The sequence below is a fragment of the Tupaia chinensis genome, unplaced genomic scaffold (assembly GCF_000334495.1).
Source record: "Tupaia chinensis unplaced genomic scaffold, TupChi_1.0 Scaffold000415_1, whole genome shotgun sequence".
NCBI lineage: Eukaryota > Metazoa > Chordata > Mammalia > Scandentia > Tupaiidae > Tupaia > Tupaia belangeri.
In genome coordinates this window covers 1342138-1365429 of record NW_006159920.1, presented here as the reverse complement: position 1 = coordinate 1365429, position 23292 = coordinate 1342138, and the positions used below count along the sequence as shown (strand labels likewise).

Below are 23292 nucleotides of genomic sequence, written 5' to 3'. Positions count from 1 at the left end.
TTCCCTACTTGTTTTCCTCCCTTCTTTTTCCTCCAAATCTTCAGGAATACTTGTGCTCAGTCACGTCAGACTCATATTTTTATTTTCTAAATTTTCTCTTTTTTTTCTGTGCACTTACCAGAGACAGACAGAGAGACATTAAAAGAGAGGGAGAAAGAACCCCCTCCATGACCATGGGGTATAGTCATACCACCACCATCCCTTCTCCTCCACCTTTCCATCCTGTAGGAAGCCTAGGCACGCACAAAGACACACCTGGCAGGTCCCTCAATCTGCCAGGGCCAGGACTCACATCACAGTTGGCCATGGGGAAACCGGCTTCCCTTAACCACGAGGTGACGGGCCAGCCCATGTCAGACTTTTTTAAGCCATGTCTCAGGTCACCCAAACCTTGCATTGGCTCCTCACTTTGTTACAAAGAGATGGTCATGAGAATGACCCTCCCAGCTAGAAGGGGTTGTTGAGGTCCCATCCATAACTATTTGACAAGTGGATAGGTCCAGAAGTAGCCATATCCTGACTCATTTCCGGTCTCTCCCTCCAAGTTCCACTCTCCCGTGTGGTTCCAGTCCCCGACTTAGGTCTTCGGGTATGTGTCTGTTGTCATAGCTGGCCAAGTTGGTTGGGGAAAGGGAAGAGAGAAACCGAATAATACTTGCTGTTTCATGAGAAAACCAGAAAAACTGTGAAAAGTTCAGCTAAAGCTCAGCATTTTTATTCTCCTCCCTTTGCTCCTTCGAATAGCAATACGCGGACGCATTTTACTGTGGAAAAGTATTGTTAAGCAATTAGGAACTAGAAAATGTGTTCGTCAGGAAGAAGCCTTCGTTGTAGAGAATTTACTATAACCAAATTAGAGTCACCTCTTACTAAGAAGAAAACAACTTTGTCACACAGACCCTGGGAATGTCTTTATTGCCACTGAAATAATATGACCGGTGACTAAGTGATTTAACCCTGGGAGAGCTGAATGACCAGAGACCTGGGTGCTTTGAGGGCTCATGTAGGAGACCACCCCCTCACTGGTCTGGGGCCATGCACATAAAGCCTCTCTCCCCACCACCCATGCCCCTCTGTCAGTGCTTCTTCTTCACCTTTTGTTCTGAGAGAGGTTTCCTTAATATAGCCATAGGCCTTGCTTGGTCTACTCCAACAGATTTTTTTTTTTTTGAGAGGTTTTTGCTATAGGGCCCATGCGCTCACCAGAAAGAAAGAGAAAGAGAGACAGAAAGTGAAAAATCACCCCCCAGGGGAGATGGCCACGCTGCAATCCCTTCTCCTCCTTTCTCCTCTCAGGATCTTGGGCACGCACGCACCCGGCGTGAGTTTAAGTCACCGGGTCCAGGACTCGAACCACGGCCGACCACATGGGAGTCCAGTGACACAGCCACTACACTAACTGCTGGTTCCACAACAGATTTTTAACAGGGAAGATGAAAGTAAAATTTATGGGGCTAGGGCCAGCAGGTGGTATGGTGGCTGAGGCAATGGACTCCCACACGGCCAACCACAGTTCAAGTCCCAGAGCTGATGGCTTGCTTTCTCACTTTCCCTTTCTCTTTGTGTCTCTCTCTCTGGTCAAACTGGTAAAGTAATAATAACAAATAACATTAAATTAAGAAAATATTTATGGGGCCAGCAAGTGGCGTAATGGTTAAGGCACCGGACTCCCATGTGACCAACAGTGGTTTGAGTTCGAAGCTTGGCAGCTGGAGATTCACACCGGGCACGTGTGCGTTGTGTGCCCAAAATCCTGAGAGGAGAATGAGGGAGAAGGGATTGTGGCGTGGCCATCCTACCAGAGGGGTGATTTCTTGCTTTCTGTGTGCATCTCTCTCTGTCTCTCTGGCAAGCACACATGCCCTATGCAAAAATCTCTAAAATGAAATGAATACATAAAATAAAACTTATATGGTTAAAGAGCTGGCAGGGGAAGAGGAGAGTAAAAAGAAATCTAATTTGATGACACTAGATCTAAGCAAATCCAAAGAACAATCTAATGCTTCACAACCATGTTTTGGATCGAGCTGACATAGAAAGGTTCCTCTCTAAACAGAACTGCTGAATGAAATATAATTCAAAAATATATCAGTTTGCCAAGACTAGAAGCTTAGAAAGGAAATCCCAGGTGCCAGATATGAAGTAGAGTCCACTCCACAAAGGGCCTCAAGAGAATAGGTGAGAAGTAAGCAGGAGTTCATGCTACTGAGCTCTCCGAGGTGTCAGGACTTGACAGAGGCCCTCAGGGCTGGGAGCACGGCTCTATCAGCAACAGATGATGGACCTCAGGCCTGTACAAGATCCAGCACTAGAATGGGGCTCTCGGCATAAAGCCAGATGCTGCAAACAGCTGCCATGCCACTAAAACTAGACAGAAAAACTCCAGCCACTGACCCAGGAAAGTGGCAAAGAAGCTTACCATCCACTCTAGGTCCTGAATCCCCACAAAAAGTGTGACTCCAGGCCTGAGCAATCAGAATCCACTACTTTTACGGTAAAGGAATCCCCAACTGAGAGACTAACAGGAAAACTAGTCTCAGTGAGTCCTGAAGGTTCATGGTAGCAGCAAACATGAAACTGCTCTAAAGGGATGCCATCAGGGTGTGATCCTAGAGGGAAAAACAACCTCTGATGAAGATGAGCTAATGAGAAAGGTATAAATCCTATTAGAAATAAACCGGGAAGGAACGTCAGCAAATCCAGCCCCCTGAAGGACCCACAACTCAAGACACAGAACAGAGTGATATGAAATACTTTGAAGCAAAAATAATTAAAACATCTGAGGAGAGCTGGGACTAGAAACCAAAGACTAGATAGGATACTATTAGGAAAAAAAAAAAAAAAAAACAGAGGTTCTGGGGGGAAAAAAAAGCATGAGAAACAGAAGGGTCCAATAAAGAACCAAATAAAAAATTGGAGATATGAAAAAAATGCCGTCACTGAAATTAAAAAGAAAAGTCATATATAGATTAAACTGCTGAAGAACAAAATAGTAAACTGGAAGAAGTCTTCTATTTTATAGATAAGAGAGGGAAAGAAAAGAGGTAGAGGGTCAGCCCCGTAGCCTCGTGGTTAAGCAGCTGGATCCCGCATGGCCGACAAGATTTGAATCCTGGTGTCTTGAGAAACACAGCAGGTGCATGTGCATGTGCACCCCAAATCCCCACAGGATGGAGATAAAGAGAGCTCTGAGACATACCCACACTCCACAGAGGGGGTGCTTTCCCCCTCTCTGTCTTTCTGGGAAGCACACGCACCTTCTCACAATTAAAAAAGAAAAAGAGTTAGAAATTCTGAAAGAAAATCTTTTAAAAATGACATTTAGAATAAAAAATTTCATCTGATACCAAAGGGCCAAAAAGAAAAAGGAGAGGATAAAAGAATGGGAACAACCACAGAGGTGACGTCTGAGAGTTTTCAAGAATGAAGATGTACTCTCAGATGAAACAAGCAGACCAAGCCCTGAGCAATCTAAATAAAGGGAAGCCCAACCCAGGCACATTGGAGTGTATCATAACAGAACATAAAAACACAGGAGAATATGAAAAGCCACTAGAGAGAAGGAAGACGATTAGACAGCAAACTTCACACCAGCCACAAGAGATGTCAGAAGACCACGGAACACCTTCAAGGTGGTAAAGGAATGCTGACTGCTTAGAAGAAATAAACAAAGGACAAGAAAAATACAATGATGCAGGATGAAATGTATTCTCTTATTTACAAATATGTTTACATGATATGCATTTCGACAATAGCCTGATACCTCTAACAAAAGAAAAAGTGTTCAGAACTGGAAATAATATGCCAAATTAGCCCTTTAAAAACTATATTAGTGGGGGAACCAGCAGTTGGTGTAATGGATATGTTGCTGGACTCCCATGTAGTCAACCGCAGTTCGAGTCCTGGACCCAGTGGCTTAAACTCACGCCAGGCACGTGTGCATGCGTGCCCAAGATCCCGAGAGGAGAAAGGAGGAGAAGGAACTGCGGTGTGGCCATCCCCCCTGGGGGGAGATTTCTCGCTTTCTGTCTCTCTGTCTCTCTCTGTCTTTCTGGTGAGTGCACACTCCCTATAGCAAAAACCTCTCAAAAACAAACTGTATTAGTGGGGCCAGCAGACAGCATGGTGGTTAAGGCACTGGGCACTCTCCCATGGTCAACCACGGTTTGATTCCTGGACTCAGTGGCCTGCTTTCTCCTTTCCTTCTCTCTGTGTGTCTGTCTTTCTCTGGTCAAATGAAAATAAATGAATGAATAAATAAAATTAAATAAATAATTCTTTAAAAAAAAAAGACTGCATTAGTAAAAAAAAAAAAACGTGTGATTCTTCCCAGTGAAACTATCCCAGTTACTAACAGCAGTTAATAGTTGTTTAATCTGATGACTAAATTACTCGATGCCTTTTGTCTGCCCGCAGCCGCCTTGATACCTCTGGCTTCAGAGCTGGCATTGCTGGTCCCTCCTAAGGTAGGGAGGGCTAAGCCTAGGAGTTTGATCCTTCGGCAGAAACTTCTGAAGCAGGAGGCGGGGCAAGCCTCGGGAACACCCATTGCATATAGGCTCTCTCCCTGCACAGGGGGTTAAATCATTTCTGACTTCCTTATCTCCCCACACCTTCTTGGAAGCTGCAGCTGTTGCTCCTCTTACCACAGGAGAGAAAAAACTAACCGAAGGGGCCGCCGCAGTAGCTTTCCTCTCCGTGTTAGCTGGGAGAAAAGGAAGGTTAGACCAGGGTAACAAACAAGTGTCCATCCGCTGAGCCCCCGCACAGAATGCGCTCCAGTGGGATGGCCACCTGCAGGACCAGGGGGGCAGTGGGGACTGTGGCAGCCAGCAACCTGTGTTGCAAGCCCAGCTTTATCCGTTCTCCCAGTTTTTCAACAAAACTTAGAAATTCTGGTTACCCCTGGTTACATCTTCTGTGTTCAAATGTTGGTAACTAATTCATGGTGCCAAAACGGAAAGGCAAATAAAGCGCGTGCACAGGCTGAACCAGGCAGAGACCAGGCAGGTCACATCTCGGCTGTGCTGCCCTCTCCAAGGAGCAGTGCGGAGTCTCCGAGGAGACCCTGGACACAGTGCTGCCTGGACACGGGAAGATGGACCTCAGCCTGCTCTCTGAGCTGCCGAGTGACTTCCTATTGTACTGCTCGGTCTAGAAAAGAGAGATTTACATAATTTAGACCTGATGTTCCCTTCAAAACTCGCATTCTTTCGCAGGACTGACTTCCTGCCTGACAAGCAGTTTTCCAGTGTACTTTGTACCCAATGTCAAGAATTTTTCTATCTGCAACTGATTGTGCCTCCAAGGGCTTAGAGAAGGAGCTCTGAGGGGCCGGCAGGTGGCATGGTGGTTAAGGTGCCGGACTCTCACATGGCTGACCACAGTTCAAGTCCTGGACCTGGTGGCTTGCTTTCTTACTTTTCCTTTCTCTGTCTCCCTCTGATCAAATAATAATAAATAAAATTAAATAAATAATTTTCAAAAGAGATAGAAGGTGCTCTGAATAACATGTAATAAACTTGAATATTCAAATGCTGAGCTTTCTGGGCTGGTCCTGACATTCCGTCAGCTTCCTAGCTAGCATCTCAGCTCGTCAATGGGCCTGAGAAGAGTGAAAGTGGAGACACAACCTGTCTGGAGACAGGTCCTGGTCACCACAGCAGGGAAAAGCAGCAGATAGAATCACTGTTCTGGGGACCAGCAGTTAGCGTAATGGCTATGTCGATGGACTCCCACGTAGTCTACTGCGGTTCGCATCCTGGACCCAGTGGCTTAAAACTCACGCATGTGTACGTGCGTGCCCAAGATCCCAAGAGGAGAATGGAGGAGAAGGGATTGCGGCGTGACCATCCCCCCTGGGGGGTGATTTCTCGCTTTCTGTCTCTCTGTCTCTGTCTGGCAAGCGCACGCGCCCTATAGCAAAAACCTCTCAAAAAAAGAAAAAAAAAAAAAAAATCACTGTTCTGGGCAAGCTAAGAAAAAAAAAAAAGTTTTATTTAGTTAAGATGCCACCGTTCCTGGTAAGTAGCAAACTTCAGCAAGAGGACATTTGGTACAGGGATTTAACTGAAAAAGACCTTGGACACAGGATCAAAGTGACTACCTGTGGCCAGGAGGAAGCTGAACCCAGCAAATGATGACATCCAGTGCTTCTTTGTGGTTCAGGAACTCAGACTCTCATTGTTTAACCAATCTTGTGTTGTTCCCTAGCCCCTAGGAAAGATCTGACTCAGCTTCTGGGAGTGCATGCAAAGGCTCGGGAAGGAGTCAGAACAGAGGCCACCAGCAGGTTACCACCTCACCCCGCTCTCTGAGCTGGAGCTGATGAGGTCTCCAAAGATGAACTGGTTTATTCCCCTCACGGCAGCTGGGAGACCAAGAATTGAAAATGACGTCACAAGATGGAAGGAGCCTGGATCCCTGAGTGACGGCTGGAGGAGAACTGCCAACTCTTCCCAGATTTTGCACAAACAAAAACAAACATTCATTACATGGAGCCGCTGAGCTTTGGGGTGGCTTACTGCTGCAGCGTAGCCTGGTGTTACCCTTAGGTACGCCTCTAGAAGGCAAGGGTGGGGTGCTTTGGGAGCAGGTATTACTACTCAGCTTCAGGTAAAGTGTTTGTGCTATAGCATGATTTGGATGAGAAAAAATATATATACTGCCTATATAGATACTATATAAATAGGTATTTACTATATATAGTAATATAATACATATTAATGGGAACACAGACTTTGAAAGTGGTTTGGATTCATATCATAGGGATATCCCTTACTAACTGTGTCACTTTGGGTAAATCATTTATTCTATTTGCAAACTGAACATTCAACAAGGGAGTAACAACCAGAATACACGAGGGAGTCTTTAAAAATCTCATTGAAAGTGTATGTTATGAAAAAACTGTGCATGAGTTAAAAAAAAAAGTTTTGCACTATAATAAACTTGCACTTTATTCCATTTTCCATGAACTTGAAGTATCCTAAACAACTCAGTAGCAAAATTAAAACAAAACAAATAGGTTAAAAAATGGGCAAGTGACCTGAACAGAGAATTCTTGAAAGAAAACATACGAGTGGCCAATAAATGCATGAAAACATGCTCCATGTCACTAATCCTCAGGAAAAGGCAAATCAAAACCATACAGTCTCACCCTAGTTACACTGGCAAGCATCAAAAAGAGGCCAGACAGCACCACAGTGATAAAGAGCTACATTCTGAGACGCTGACCCACACAGGAAGGTCCCAGGTTAGTATCCAGAGACCTCCCAGGGTATGGCGGGCACACATGTGCCATGACCCAGGGTCGGCTGAAGCCGTGGGGCGATCATGCATCAAGATCTTGTTGGGTATTCTGTCTCTCTTGCTCATGTAAAAAATAAATTACTAAGTGTACAAAAAAAAAAAAAAAAAGACAAAACATAAATGCTGGTAAGGATGGGGCAAAAGGGTAACTCTTTTACACTGTTGGTAGAAATGTAACTTAGCATAGCCACACGGTAAAACAGTATAGATCAGGGCCAGCAGGTAGTGGGGTGACTGGGGCGCTGGACTTGCACATCGCCGACCACGGTTTGAGTCTCAGATGTGGTGGCTTCCTTTCTCACTTTCCCTGTCTTTCTCTATGTCTCTCTCTGGTCAAATTTAAAAAATAATAATAACAGTAATAAATAAAATGAAATAATCCTTAAAAAAAAAACAGTACAGAGGTGCTTTAAAAAATGTAGAACAGAACTATCACAGGGTCCAGCAATTCCATTACGAGGCATATATCCAAGGAAGGGGGTCGGTGTGTGGTGGATGTCTGCACTACAGTCTTTACTGCAGCATTATTTGCGATAGCCACGAGGGATTCGATCTAAGTACCCTTCAACAAACGACTAAAGGAAGAAAACGTGGTATACGTACATGATGGAACACTCTTTGGTCATTAAAGGGGATAAAATTTTGCCATTTGAGGCAACACGAGCGAGCCTGGAGGATGTCATGTCAGGTGAAATAAGCCAGGCACAGAGAGAGAAAAACGTTAAGTTCTCACTCATATGTGGAAACAAAAAGATGACCTCATAGACGCAGAGAGAAGAAAGTCTACGGGAGGCTGCGAAGATGGGGGAGGGGCAGAGAGAGCTTGGTGAGCAGAAATAGTCCCATAGAAAGATGAGAACAAGTTCTGGTGTTGTAAAATGGCCTAGCATAACTAGAGTTGACAACAATTACTGTGTATCTCACAGTAATAGCTTAAAAAGAGGATTTTGGGGGCCAGCAGGTGGCGTGGTGATTAAAGGCACTGGACTCGCACATAGCTGACCGTGGTTCGAGTCCTGAACATGGTGGCTTGCTTTCTCACTTTCCCTCTATCTCTCCCCATCTCTCTCTGTCTGTCTGGTCAAACTGGAAAATAATAATAATAAATAAAGTTAAATAAATAAGTTTAAAAAAAATTTTTTTTTAAAAAGAGGATTTTGAATGTTCCTAACACAAAGTAATGACAAATGGTTGGGACAATGATTTAATTATCACGTTATAGCCTTGTACTGAAAGTTCACATTATAGCCCACAATAATATGTATAGTTCCCACATGTGAATTAAAATTTTATTTATTCTCCCTAAACCTCAGTTTTCTCATTTTTATTTTTTAGTATCTTGTAATTTTCCAGAGGGCACACACACACACACACACACACACACACAGAAACCACGCAGGGAGGGAAGAAAGCACCACCCAATAGGGCATGATCATGCCAAAATCCCCTCTCCTCCACCTTTCCACCTTGTTGGGATTTGGGGCACACACACACACACACACACATGTACCTGGCACGCTTATCAAGCTGCTGAGGCAAAGATTCAAACCATGGGGTTGGCCATGTGGGATCTGACTCCTTTAACCAGGCCACAGGGCTGGCCCTCCTCATCTTTACAATCTTACACCTATCTCAAAACCCTCAAAAATTTGTTAAAAAATGTAAATAGGGGCCAGCAGGTGATATGGTGATGAAGGGCGCTGGACTCCCACATGGCCAACTGCGGTTTGAGTCCCAGACCTGGAGGCTTGCTTTCTCACTCCCCCCACACACTCTGTCCCTCTCTGGTCAAATTAAAAATAAATAAGTAAATAAATAAAGTTAAATAAAAATAATTTTTAAAGAAAATTTAAATGAGATCATCTTTATAAAGAATTTAGTTTTGTGCCTGACACTTAACTAAGACCTTAAGTTTTAGTTGTTCCTTATCTAGTAACTACTTTTAGATTTTATGACCCAAAGGAAAAACCAACCTAATAGAGGTTGTGTTAGGGAGCACTGAAGAGTAGGATTTCCCCAGCCCCAGACACAAATACTCTGTGGCAGAGACCTGTTCACCATTTTTGCTAGAATTCAGTTCTGTCTAACGAATGTGGAAGCAGAAGTAGCAAATGCCATTCCAAGCCAGACCCGTATGATCTTCCTATGCACGATCCTCTGGGTAGGATGATCTTAGAAGACGTTATGTGGAAGACAGTGAAGCATGGGAGATGGAAGAAGCCTGGGTACCTGAGTCACTGCTTGGAGGAGGGGTGTCCACTGATCAGGAGGCCCAGCTGGACGATGTAAGCAGGAAATAAACTTCTAGCAAGTTTGGGTCATTATATATTTTTCCTTTTTTTTTTTGGCAGCAGTTAGAAATTGCTGTTCTCTAATAATTTGTCAAATATTTTCTAATTCAAGGTCTTGACTTATATTGAAAAATAAACAGGTTTTCATTTAATTTTGTCAAGGTAAGTAACACGTCTATACACAAGCGACAGAGACAAACTAAATTCATTCATCCCCTAGCAAGGGCAAAGTTTAAACTGTCCTGCCTATTCCCTCCTTGGTCTATCACTTCCTGAGGACATTCTCTAAATTCTATCAATGTGAGAAAAAATGAGCTGTGTATGGCAGGCAGGAAAATAAATAATCATTACGTCTTTATGCAACCTGGGCCAGTTCATTGCTTCCCATGTAGAGGAAGGACAGAACTTACTCCCCATTCATCAAATTAAATGCCCAAGCCTGGTCACCTCTCCTAAATGTCCTTTCTCTGGGCCAAGTTTTCTCATCACTGCATTCTCTCACCCCTAAATGCTCAACAGGACAGCTGGTCACTTACCCAATGCATGGATTGGTCTGGTACCGTGGTGCCGTGTAGGAGAAAGGAGAGATGTCCTTGTCAACAAAAGATCCGAACCCCAGTCGGAAGTTGCTGGTGAGCTTCCTCATCTCCTCGGCGAGCTTGGTCCCCAGATTCCGGATGTTGTCTAAGTCATCTTTCATGGACAGGGAGAGGTCCATCAGGTAGTACAAGTCCACAGGGTAATCCTCTACCTGGCGAACCTGCAGCTGGAAGGTAGTCTTGTCGCCTGTACCAACAGAGTCACGCATGTTAGGAGGCCATGCAGTCTGCTGGGAGATGAAGGGATGGGTTTTGCTTTCAAAGCTGGCACACTTCTTACCTTTCACTCTCATTAAAAAAATTTCCAGAGGGTGCATGTACTCACCCGAGAAAAGGTTGGGGGGGGGATTCCTTAGTGCCTGTAGTCATGCCAGTCCATTTTCTTCCTTCTCTCTATCCTGTCAGCATTTGGGGCACACATGCACCTAGCATGGCTTTCAACCTGCTGGACCAGGATTCAAGCCCTGGTTGGCCATGTGGAATCCGGCTTTCTATGCACAGCACTTAACTGCTGTGCTTTGAGGCTGGCCCCCAACTCTTCCTTTTCTTTAGTGATTGTGTGCCTCCCAAAAAAAAATATTTTTCTCAGAAACAGTGCCCAAAGGGAACACAGTGCTGAAGATGAAGCCCTAGGTCCTCCTTTCTAAACACCGGGCACAGCACTTTTAAGAAAACTGCAACAGGCTTCTAGTGGTGGTCACTTTCCACATGCCAACTCCAGAGAAAGCCCCAGCCAGACGGGGATGTGTGCATGAAGCAGAAAGCAGGACAGAAAAAACAAGAGGGGGGAATGGACACGAGTACCAGCTAGATGGAGAGAGATGTCCAGGCAAGGGAGGGCAGGGAAGCAGATACTTAAAACACCCCAGAGGGCAAAAATACTAACGCCTGTGCCAGGTCATCTGTTTCTATTTATTTTCCTAGTTATGTACCAGATAATAGCATAATAGTACTTAGTACCTGGGCATCTGTGTCACTTTGGGACATCACAGCCACTATTCATTACCATCAGAAAATTTACATGTGTATTTATATATGTATATATGTACATAGATATACACGTATATATGCATACACGTATGTGTATATGCATATGTATATAAATGACGTCAAATTATAACTCCACCAAAAAAGAAATAAAAGATAAGAAAGAGAAAAGAAAAAGACATTACTAGTCTAACAGAAAATGAGGTTGCATTCTACAATAAGACGGCCAACAGACAGAGGAAGGGGAATTATTCAGAGAAAGAGAATAAAAAGAAAAGCCAGTACCTGTGAAGAGAGGCCCAGGTCAGAGCAGAAACTGGAAGACCCACGTCAGAATGATGGTCACTCAGTCATTTCATAATTTCTAACAACAAATCAGTTAAAGCCAAGGCTTAGCTTCGAGGCTCAACTCAGACCAGGTCATTCTAGCTGTCTTGGACTTTTTAGCCTTTGAGGGGCACCAAGAAATGTCCCCTTTCTCCTGAACTAGGAGAAACAAGCAGTTACAAGTGTAGGTGTCCATGCACATTTGTAATCCAGATATATTCTGTGTGTGTTTAAAGGTGCAGGGTTGAAGGTGGCCACTCCTGCCTAAGGGATCCACACCTGACTAGCTGGCAGGCCTACCTCAGAGCAAGCAATCTCTCCCCTCGAGCTGACGGTCAGCACACTGACCCCTCTTGACCTGGCAGGATGCAGCATTCATGCTCTAGGCTTCCCCTTACCCTCCCACCCCAACAGGGACTGCTTCATTCATGAGACATGAAGAATCAAATGACCAAAAGATTTTAGTTCAAGTTCCAGCTCTGTCTCTCAAATAGTGGTTAATCTAACCTGAGCCTCAGTTTCCTTACATCAAAAGTAAAAAGAGCAATACTTGCAGCATTGATTAAGGTCGGGACGCGCTCACGTGGCTTCAAGAAAGTGTATGATAAGCAGGAAAAGCTTGCGCGCATGAAGCACGATTACTATAATTACTACGTGTGGCTGAGCGGCAGCTCCGCTTCTGCTTCCTGACTTGCCTTTGCATGTGCTGTCCCGGCCTCCGTAAGATACATGCAGTTTGAGTTGCTGTTGGTAAAAGCCTACTTTTAAAAACCTCAGAATCTGACTCAGAGGAATGTTCTCCCAGAATGAATTCCAGACTGCTGCAACATCCGTCCTTCTCTGGCTCCTACTGGGCAGACAGAGCAGGTCCTCCAAAAGGGCCCCTTGGATGCCACACTGCGGGGGGGGCGGGGGGGGGGAAGAGACAGGAGCAGTCGCGGGGAGACGCCTTCTCTGCCCTTGCATGGGCGAACGATAGACCCCAAATGGACAGAGCCTGTGGTCAGAGCTCTTCGGTCCAATTCCATGACCTCTCTGTAGGAACCCTGCATCTTCTGCCACCTAGTTACCCTCCTCCTTAGTTCTTTTATCTTTTATCCAGAATCTTCTACCATTTTGTGGATAATGAGTAGCTAACAGATAAGGACTTTAGGGCCAGGAAACAGGGAACTGGCTTGGATTCAGGGAAATTAGGAGGTATCCAGGATACAAAGTTGGAAATGGGAGAGGGGGGTTTGAACCCAGATCTGGTCACCTCTTGGTGACCTCAAGCTCCTTAAACTTGCTATTCGGCTTCTGCAGCAGTGAAGAGGAGGGGCTGTTAGTGATTGTAAAGATGAAAGGAAATAATGTGTATAAACATCACACAAGAGTTCCTACACGAGGAAAACTCCGGCCCCACTTCCCCTAATAGTCAATCATTAAAGCAACTTCCTGTGAGGATAAAAAGAAAGTCACAAAATTCTTCTAGAAACTTAAGTTCGAAAGGCCACAGCCTTGGGCACGTAAATGTAAGTGTAAATTTTGTAAACATGAGGGCAAAGAGGAGAGTAAGATGTGATTCAGAGGTTCCTTTACATGTAACAGGGAATCTGTCCGGAACTGAGAAACCTCTCGGGGTTAAATTCTGGGAGAAAAGGGTCACCGAAAACACACGCAAACACATGCACACATGCCCTCTCACAGGGAGGCTGCAAATATTAACAAGGACATTCCTCCCGGTCTTCCAGAAAGAGAGGGATGTAAGACAGAGAGGAATAGCATTCATGTGCAGAATCAGGGTTTACTGCTGCTTCTTTTTTTCTTTTTTGGAGAGGTTTTTGCTATAGGGCCTGTGCGCTCGCCAGACAGACAGACAGAGAGACAGAAAGCGAGAAATCACCTCCCAGCGGGGATGGCCATGCCACAATCCCTTCTCCTCCATTCTCCTCTCGGGATCTTGGGCACGCACGCACATGTGCCTGGCGTGAGTTTAAACCACCAGGTCCAGGACTCGAACCACAGTTAACTACATGGGAGTCCAGTGACATAGCCATTACACTAACTGCTGGTCCCATTGCTGCTTCTAATATGCTCAGTGTTAAACACTACAAGCTCCTGAATGGGCCTTGGCAATAATGGAATGTTCTGTCAGGGGACAGATACTCTGGGCTGGATTCCTGGTGTGGGTGATCAGCTGCCGCACCAACTCCCCAACCAAGGCGACTGCTGACGTTCGCGGGTGCCAGCGAAGCCATCCTGTATGGGAAGCACACTCTGCTGAGGGAAGGTCCGAGCACGTTCCCCATCTCCAGGTACCCTCCAGGGCCACACACACCTAGACACATTCCTCCATTCCAGCTCTCCCAGCCACACTGCTCTGTGCCCCGGTCACCACTTCCCAAGTGCCAGCGGGGTCAAAGACTTCCTGACGCCAGAGTCAGGGCTTGGTCTGTCTGGCGACACCATATGTGCCCGGGTTTGCCATCCCGTCTTCTCCCTCCCCACATAGGATTCCCAAGGCTGTCCCCTACGTCTATGTCTAGGTCCCTTGAGGCTGCCCCCCTTCTCTGGGGCTGTTCCAGGTAATTCCTACCTCAGGACCAACAGCAGGATTAGAGAAAAGGGATAAAGCAAACTCGAAAGAGGCTGACCATCTGGCACCTGTGAAGATGCAGCTACCCTACACTGGCCCCCGTCATGTCCTTCTGGCTTGTTTCCAAAGCACCCAGCTCCAACTGTATTTTACGCAGAATTCCTGCCCCTGCTCGGCTTGCAAGTATAGTTCTTTCACGGTAATCGAGTATCAGCTATTCAATAGCATTTCACTGAGATGTTCTTTTAAACCTTTCCTCTCAAGGCCCTTCCTTCAATAAAAACAGAACGCTACCTTGTCCCTAAGGGGCATATATCAGGTGACAAACTTTTTTAGAGAGCAGAGAATTCCAGTAAGAACTGTTTAAGACTAATATTTGTTCACATGTTAAGATAAAGTAGTAACTTAGCAGATAAACGCTCTAGCCATCCCAAAATAAATGTGAGTACTTTTTGGTTCCCTGGAATTACCTTTATGTGCTGAAAATTGAAAAGAAAGAAGGGAAACTAAAAACAACAACAACAACAACAACAAACAAATAAATGAATACGAAAACAAAACCAAAACTCTATTATAATAGGTATAGCTAAACAAAGAATTAGGAGCCAAATAGACACTTAACATGGCACACAAACAGCTCTCCTGTTTACTACTGGTAATTCACATCCCAGAATCCAGTCTGGACCTAGAATCAAAGAATTGCCTCTCCGGTCTAGAACAGGCTGCCACGCTGCACTGCACTCTCACTCCCATCCCCTGACAGAATTCTGACTCTCAAGCAATGGAACTGAGGAGCACGTCATCAGAAGACATGGTTGGCATCCACGGCGCTTGCCTCCAAGCATCAGGGCTCTCTACTTTCCTAACCTCCTTTAAAATAGCCCTTATCCACCCATCATCAAAAGTCTTTCTTCAGGACCAGCAGATGGCGTAATGGCTATGTCGCTGGACTCTTGTGACCTGGTAGCTTAAACTCATGCCGGGCGCGTGTGCATGCATGCCCAAGATCTCGAGAGAAGAATGGAGGAGAAGGGATTGCGGCGTGACCATCCCCCCTGGGGTGTGATTTCTCGCTTTCTGTCTCTCTGTCTCTCTGTCTTTCTGGCAAGAGCATGCGCCCTATAGCAAAAACCTCTCCAAAACAAAGTCTTTCTTCATCTTCTTAAGCATGTACATTGTAAGTCAGGGTGGCAAGTACAGAAGTAATACCTAGACCAGTAATTGGCACCTCCAAACTAGAAACTGGAGGGAGAAGGGAGGAAAAAACAAATCGGGCTACCAGGAAACCCATATGAATAGCAACCCTTTACCTATAGTTTAGTTAGTCTTGTACCAATGTCAGTTTCATGTTTTGTTTTGTTTTGTTTTTTAAAGAATTAGTTAATTTACTTATTTATCCATTTATTTTTTAATTTGACCAGAAAGATACAGAGGGAGAGACAGAGAGGAAAAGTGAGAAAGCAAGCCACCAGATCCAGGACTCGAACCATGGTCGGCCATGTGGAACTATCCAGCCCCTTAACCACCACGTCAGCTGCTGGTCACATTTTTGACAACATATTCTGGTTATATAAGATGTCCTCATTGAGAATGTCTGAGAGGTGTACATAGAAAATCTCTATATTATTTTTGCAACTTCTTATGAGTATAAAATTATTTCACACTTAAAATGTTTAGAAAAGGACAGACCTACTAGTGGGGAAATGTGCTGTTTCTCTAGGGTGCCCCAGCCATGGGCCACTTTGCTTGAGTACGGTAACTCTCAGATGGAAAATGCAGTCCCCTGGCAAACTTGCTGCTATGGCATCAACAAAACTTCAAGGATGACATAAACCTGTACCATCTACTGTGTGGCTGTGGGGACCATATCATCATAATGAACAGAAGACACACTGCATTTTCTGGAAACAAAAAGGAATACAAGTACACGCCTCACTTACTGGCTACCCAGGCAGATTTAGATAAGTAACAGCTGCTCGACTTCACCAGCGGGATCCAGAGGCAATTGTAAAACTAGCTATTTGTGGCATGCTGCCAAAAACCCTCTACAGACATGGATGCAAAAGACGGATGCATCTTTTCCTGATGAGGATATTCCAGAAGATAGTCTGAAGAATTTAACAGAAGAGATTTCTCAATCACGAAAAGTACCCAGATGTCTAGATAAATACACACAAAAAGAAACAGAGGCATTCCCAAGAGTACGGTCTCTGCCCAAGAATTACTAGTCATAAGAGAATGGAAATTGCAGAAAACAACAATCAAGTGATTGAAACTTCTTTCTGATGAGTTTCTCTGACTTACAGGACAGTAGGACAACTGCTATAGTTTGGTTAAAAGTGTTGAATGTTTCTGGAAAGTTCAGGAAAGGATATTCCTTCAACAGGAAATTGCAAGAAACTTTACTACAGTCATGTGCCATATAACAACTTTTTAGTCACCGAGGACTGCATATATGATGGTGGTCCCTTAAGATGATAATAAGGGCCGGCAGGTGGTATGGTGGTTAAGGCACTGCACTCCCACATGGAAAACCGCGGTTTGAGTCCCAGACATGGTGGCTTGCCTTCTTACTTTCTCTCTCTCTGTTGAGTCACATGCCGTACACCAAATTTTTAAAATAATAATAAGAAATTAAATAAATCATTCTTTAAAAAATGGTAATGGGCTGTATCCTGGGGTCTGAGTGCACGGTGGGCTTTAACATCTAGGTTTACATAAGTACATTCTCTGAGGTTCCTGTCAATCACCTAAGGACACATTTCTTCAAACATTTTCAGAGTTGGGACCAGCAGTTAGCGTAATGGCTATGTCGCTGGACTCCCACGTAGTCGACCGCGGTTCGTGTCCCGGACCCGGTGGCTTAAAACCCACGCCGGGCGCATGTGCGTGCGTGCCCAAGATCCCGAGAGGAGAATGGAGGAGAAGGGATTGTGGCGTGACCATCCCCTCCGGGGGGTGATTTCTCACTTTCTGTCTCTCTGTCTCTCTCTGTCTGTCTGGCGAGTGAACGCGTCCTATAGTGAAAAACCTCTCAAAAAAAAAAAAACACCAAAAAAACAAACATTTTCACAGAGTTAAGTGACACATGACTGTGGTTTTATAGAATTGTTTTATTATATAATCTGGTTGAATCTTATAAATTATAATAAGAATAAAATTGTTTACCTTTTTAACTAAAAACTCTTTTAATAAAAAAAAAAGGCTGGGACCAGCAGTTAGCGTAATGGCTATGTCGCTGGACTCCCACGTAGTCCACTGCGGTTCACGTCCCGGACCCGGTGGCTACTAATCGCACGCTGGTCTCGTGTGTGTGTTTTTCCAAGATCCCCAGAGGAGAATGGAGGAGAAGGGACTGTGGTGTGGCCATCCCCCCTGGGGGGTGATTTCTTGCTTTCTATCTCTCTGTCTCTGTCTGTCTGGCGAGCACATGCGCCCTAAAGCAAAAAACCTGTCCGAAAAGAAAAAAAAAAAAAAGGCTACTAATCAAAGTTCATTTTTTAAGAGTCTAAGAGACTGAGGCATGTAATGACCTTATTTTAATAAACCCTTCCTAATTGTCCATGTTTCACAACGACCTCTAGCTTTTGACTATCTCAATAAGATATATTTTAAAATTTATTTCCTTTCCTTTCAAGGATTTTTTTTTTTTTTTTAGAGATTTTTGCTATAGGGCACAAGCACTCACCCAAGAGACAGAGAAAGAAAGCGAAGAATCACCTCCCAGGGGAGATAGCCACACCACAATCCCTTCTCCTCCATTTTCCTCTCAGATTTTGTAAAGGGTCTTATCCTGACATACAGTTTCCAGTATTGAAATAAAATGGAAAACATGATCCTAAGTTTATACAAAATCCTGCTTAAAGTATGGTAGGTCTTCAGAAAGTTAAACATAGAATTACCTTGACCCTGCAATCTACTCCTAGTCATATACCCAAGATTACTAGAAATACATATTCTCACGAAAGCTCATACATGAATGTTCATCCCAGCTTTAGTCATCGTTGTGCACTGCCTAAATGTCCATCAGCCAAATGTAGTGTATTTATACATAGGCAATGGAATATGATTTGGTCATAAAAAGGAATGAAATACATGCTACAACACAGAGGTACCTTAAAAACTTTTTGCTGAAGTAAATGGCCCCATGGTACACGACTGAGAGGAACTGTCCAGAAAAGGCAAACCCCTACACACAGAAAGCAGAGTAATGGTTACCAGGGGTTCAGTGGGAGGTGGGGTGGAAAGAATAAAGAGGAGTTAAGGGATACAGGATATCTTTTTGGGTGATGAAAGTGTTCTGGAATTAGACGGTGGTGATGGTTGCATAACCTTGCAAATATTCTAAGAACCACTGAATTGTGCATAAAATGGTAAATTGTATGGTATATGAGTTACAGCTCAACTGAAAAAAAAAAAGAGGGCCAGCAGGTGACATTGAAGTCAAAGTGCTGGATCCCACATAGCTAATTGCAACGTTTGAGTCCCAGACGCTGAGACTTGAAAATCACACTGTGTTTGTGTGTGTGTGTGTGAATACATCTCCAAAATGTCGAGAGGAGACTGAAGGAGAAGGGACTGCAGCATAGCCATCCCCCCAGGAGATGATTTCTCACTTTCCCTCCCTGTCTCTCTCTGGTGAGCGCACAAGCACTATGGCAAGAAAAACAAAACCATTCTTCTCAAGAGGGAAATTTTTAAAAAATTTGTTACTCTTCCTCCAGATTTGTCTTGGAATAACTTTTATTTTCATAAAGTGTCTTTCATATTATGAAAGACATATCCTTGGTTAGCCTTGGCATAAATTTGGCAAAGGTTACATTCTACATAATGAGTATCTATTGTGAGGTATGGCAGACAGGACAAGGGAGGAGACACAAAAGATTTGTAAAACTACGTAACAGAAAAACCAATCCCCACCTTCTTGTAAGTTCCTGCCTCAGAGTCAAGATGACTTACGCATGTATTTTATAAAATGAAAATTTTGCTCTCTGTAGCATACCATCCCTTCCCTCAAATAAATATCTGGGGATTGCTTGTACTTTTTATGGTAAGTATGAAAAATTGCATTTCCAACATTTTAAGAGGCATCATTGGTTTCAAGTGTTTCTATATATGGGAAGCATATGCACAATGTAGGTTCTAGAACAGATCTCAAAGCGTGTGATGTTCCTTCCAAGAAATACCCTTCATGGTAGCCAATCCTTTTTATTTATTTATTTATTTATTTATTTATTTATTTATTTATTTTGCTATAGGACATGTGCGCTCACCAGAAAGACAGAGAGACAGACAGAAAGAGAGAAATCACCCCCCAGGGGGGATGGCCATACTGCAATCCCTTCTCCTCCATTCTCCTCTCGGGATCTTGGGCACACACACACATGCACCCGGCATGAGTTTAAGCCACCGGGTCTAGGACTCGAGCCATAGACAACTACATGGGACTCCAGCAACATAGCCATTACACTAATTGCTGGTTCCATGGTAGCCAATCCTTATTCTTTAGGACAGATTTAGTTTAGGGAAGAGTTGGATGACGCAGGAACAGTCAAAGGTGTCACCATTTTAATAATTCCAGTTTTTAAAATCAGATTTACTGTGTGACTATGAGCATAGAGACCACTGTTTGCTGTGATTTATCAACTTGCTTTTCAAACTGCCCCCATAGAGAAATGAAAGAAACAACATGAGTGATGGCAGGTCTATGAACAATATATTTGTGCATAAAACTAAATGCATGCTCAATTAAAGGAAAACAACATCAGTCCTACATGCTGTAGACGCAGCTCCTCGTAAACATGATAGTTTCCACTATTGGGAATAAACTGGGAAACAGGGCCCTGTGTTTGTACAAAACCACGATGTTGCTACTGCAGGCAGCTCTGTCCTGTGGAAGCTGTGTGGACGGGGTCAGTGCTGAGAGCAAAGCTGATGGGGGCTGGCTGCCCTGTGAAAACACATCCTGGCCAGAGGACCCTTCACTCTACAGAATAAAAACCAGGAGGAGATCTGATGAACACAGGAATTCCTAAAGGTCTAGAACTTTCAGAATGCCACAGATTCCGAGGGAATTTGCTGACAGAAAAAATATAGTTTTTTTTTTTTTTTTCTAAAAATAGCTAGCAATTTCCCTGAGCAAGTTGCCTTAACTAGAATAAATCCACCAGCATCCTCCTAGAAAAAAACAATAGCATTATTCACCATGGCTAAAATGTGGAAACAACCCAAATGGTCACTGACAGATGAATGGATAAAGAAAATGTGGTTACACGTACAATGGACTATTATTCGGCCTTAAAAAGGAATGGAATTCTGACACATGCTGCAACATGGCTGAATGTAGAAAACATTATGCTAAGTGAAACAAGCCAAACACCAAAGGGTAAATACTGTATGATCCCACTTAGAATGTTCCGACTCACAAAGACGGAAAAGTAGGACACAGGTGACCAGGGGCGAGGGTCAGGGAGGGGGGACGGTAAAGGGAAATGAGGAGTCTTTATTTACAATGAGTAGAGTTTCTGTGTGGGATGATGAGAGCTCTGAAAATACATAGTGGTTACAGCTACACAACATGGTGAAGTACTTCATGTCACTGACTTGTACACTTAAAAATGGTTAAAAAGGTAAAAATGTATGTTTTATATATATATATATATATATTTTACCACAAATTATTAAAAAGCAAAGACACTCCATCCATTCACAGGAAGTCTGACCTAACTTACTCTTGTTTCGGCTCTGACCTCAACCTGGCCTGGCTCATTTTCCCATCATCACCATCATCATTGTTACTATTTATTTCTCCCATGGGTGTGGGTAACAGAGAAAGAGAGACAGACAGACAGCACCCTCAACAGAGTCTATTTTTTTTAAGAATTATTTTATTTAACTTTATTTGTTTATTTTAATTTGACCAGAGAGGGACAGCGTGAGAAAGAGAGAAGTAAAGTGAGAAAGCAAGCTGCCAGGTCTGGGAATTGAACCGTGGTCAGCCATGTGGGAATCCAGCACCTTAACCACTATACCACCTGCTGGCCCATCAACAGGGTCTTATCTCTGCGATGCACCTCCAGCCTCCGACAGCCCCAGATCGTGGGTACGCATGTGCCTGGTGTACTCAGGGAGGTCTCCAGATGTGGTCCAGAACCTCCCCATGTGGGTCAGTTCACAGGGCGGCATGATTTACCACTGTGCCACCGTCCAGCCCCTTCATTTTCCCATTGCTAACATGCTCCACCTCCCCTGTGGACTCCCCTGAGCTCACAGCACCCAGCCCATTCCCAGGGCAACTCACCGGGCCGGAGGTCCAAGGTGATCTCCTGTGGCGCCATCTGAATGACATCAGAGCCTGCTGAGCTGGAGCCCTTGCTGCTGAGGGGCAGGTCCCGCAAGACGTGGGTGCTGCTGGCCGGGCTCTCGATCTCGCCCCCACAACCATTCCGGATGAGGTTTGCTCTCAAGTCACACCGGGAGGTGACTGCCCTTGGGCTGCCGAAGTCCTAGGCAGTGAAAGAGGAAGAGGAGAGAGCAGGCAGTGTCAAGGCTCTCAGGTCTAGACTCATCGCCATCTGGTTGACCTTAAACTCTGCATGGCACTTCCACTGTCTGAATACGGAGAAAATGATCATCTCTAGCCCAAATGCATCACTGATTATTACAAAGACTCACTGAAGTGCTGTAGGATGTAAAGGGATAATGAAATGTTTCCTTTCATTGTTATTTTGATGTCAAATGCTCCCAACTGCCAACAGACATTAGCAAGAGAAAGAAATTGAAATGGTCAAAAGTTGTGTGACAGAATTTTTTGAATAAATGACATAGAAGGGACCAGCAGATGGCATAATGGTTACAACATTGGACTCTCATGTAGTTGACTGTGGTTCAAGTCCCAGACCCAGTGGCTTAAAACTCATGCCAGGCCCATGGGTGTGCATGCCCAAAATTCTGACAGGTAAATGGAAGTGAAGGGACTGCAGCATGGCCATCCCTCCTGGGAGGGGATTTCTTACTTTACGTCTCTCTGTCTATCTCTGTCTCTCTGGTGAGCACATGTGCCCTATAGCAAAAATCTCTCAAGAAAAAAAGATACAGAAGTTGCTCAGAATGTCTCGCTCAGGCATTCCGGAGTTACCTCTTGACTTGTTCACTCCTCAGCTTTTGCAGGCATTGGACACCACACAGCCATTCAGGAGAAGGATGTGGCTGAGTAGTGAACAGCGACTCATCAGTCTGCGCCTAAAAATGCATTCAAATAATTGGGGCTGGCAGGTGTCATGGGGGTTAAAGGCACTGGACTCCCATATGGCCGATCACAGTTCAAGTCCCGGACCTGGTGGCTTGCTTTCTCACTTTCTCTTTCTCTCTCCCTCTCTCTCTCTCTGTCCCTCTCTGGTCAAATGAAAATAAATAAAATACATAAAGTTAAAATAAAATAATTCTTTTAAAAAAAAGGAAAGGTATTCAAATAATCCAAACAAAGGGGAGCTATAGGAAGATATCTACTGCATATTATCTGTAATATCACAGAGACTTAAAAACCTAAATCCTTAAACCACAAGAAAAAATATGATATGTCACACCAATAGACGACAACAATGGAACTAAGGTAGGAGACAGGAATCCTAAAAAGATAGTTAGGGTACAGGCCCAAACTGGAATCACAAAGTGGCTAAGTTTTGAGAGGAGACAAAGCAGCTCAGCTGCTTGCTCCAGAGACCTTGCAGCAGTGGCTCAGTGGCTGCCCTGGGCAGCATGACCTAGACCTAGAGCAACGGCTTTTTCCAGACTTCGCCACATTCCAGGAAGAGGATAAGATAATGGTTTTTATAGACAAAGACTCTCCTGACCTTGGTACCCGCTCCGAAATTAGGAAAATAATTGGACGCATCCAGCACATGGCCCTCCCCACCCTGAGGGTAATGAGGCCTGAGCCCACCTAGAACAAGCCTAAATAAGGCCTCTCAGACCCAGGTAAAAACCCCTTGCCCCAGTTCCTCTTCAGCAATCCATTTTCTGGGGCCCCTCCCTTCTTGGGAGCTCTATTCTTCCTTCCCTCTCCTTCAGTCAACTCCCCGCTTTGCCATACTGCTTTCTGTGTCCGCGTCTCTAATTCTTCCTGAGTGTGGGAAAGAACCGTGAGTGTTCTTGTTCTCACACTGTGAGTGCGGGACTCAATCACCACTGCATCCCTGCATTCCTG

At 44.4% G+C, this 23292-nt stretch overlaps 1 protein-coding gene and 1 pseudogene across 1 annotated transcript in view; one reads left to right on the top strand and one right to left on the bottom strand.

The window, feature by feature from the left end:
• Positions 1-23292, bottom strand: part of ITGB5 (integrin subunit beta 5) — a gene marked incomplete at its 5' end in the record, with an annotated part of 125891 nt that overhangs the window by 95679 nt on the left and 6920 nt on the right. Inside the window, 2 exon segments of the mRNA XM_027774215.1 lie at positions 10136-10385; positions 21388-21592. Of these exon segments, the coding sequence (XP_027630016.1) occupies positions 10136-10385; positions 21388-21592 (455 nt within the window).
• LOC102471289 (39S ribosomal protein L13, mitochondrial pseudogene) lies at positions 15861-16315 on the top strand (annotated as a pseudogene).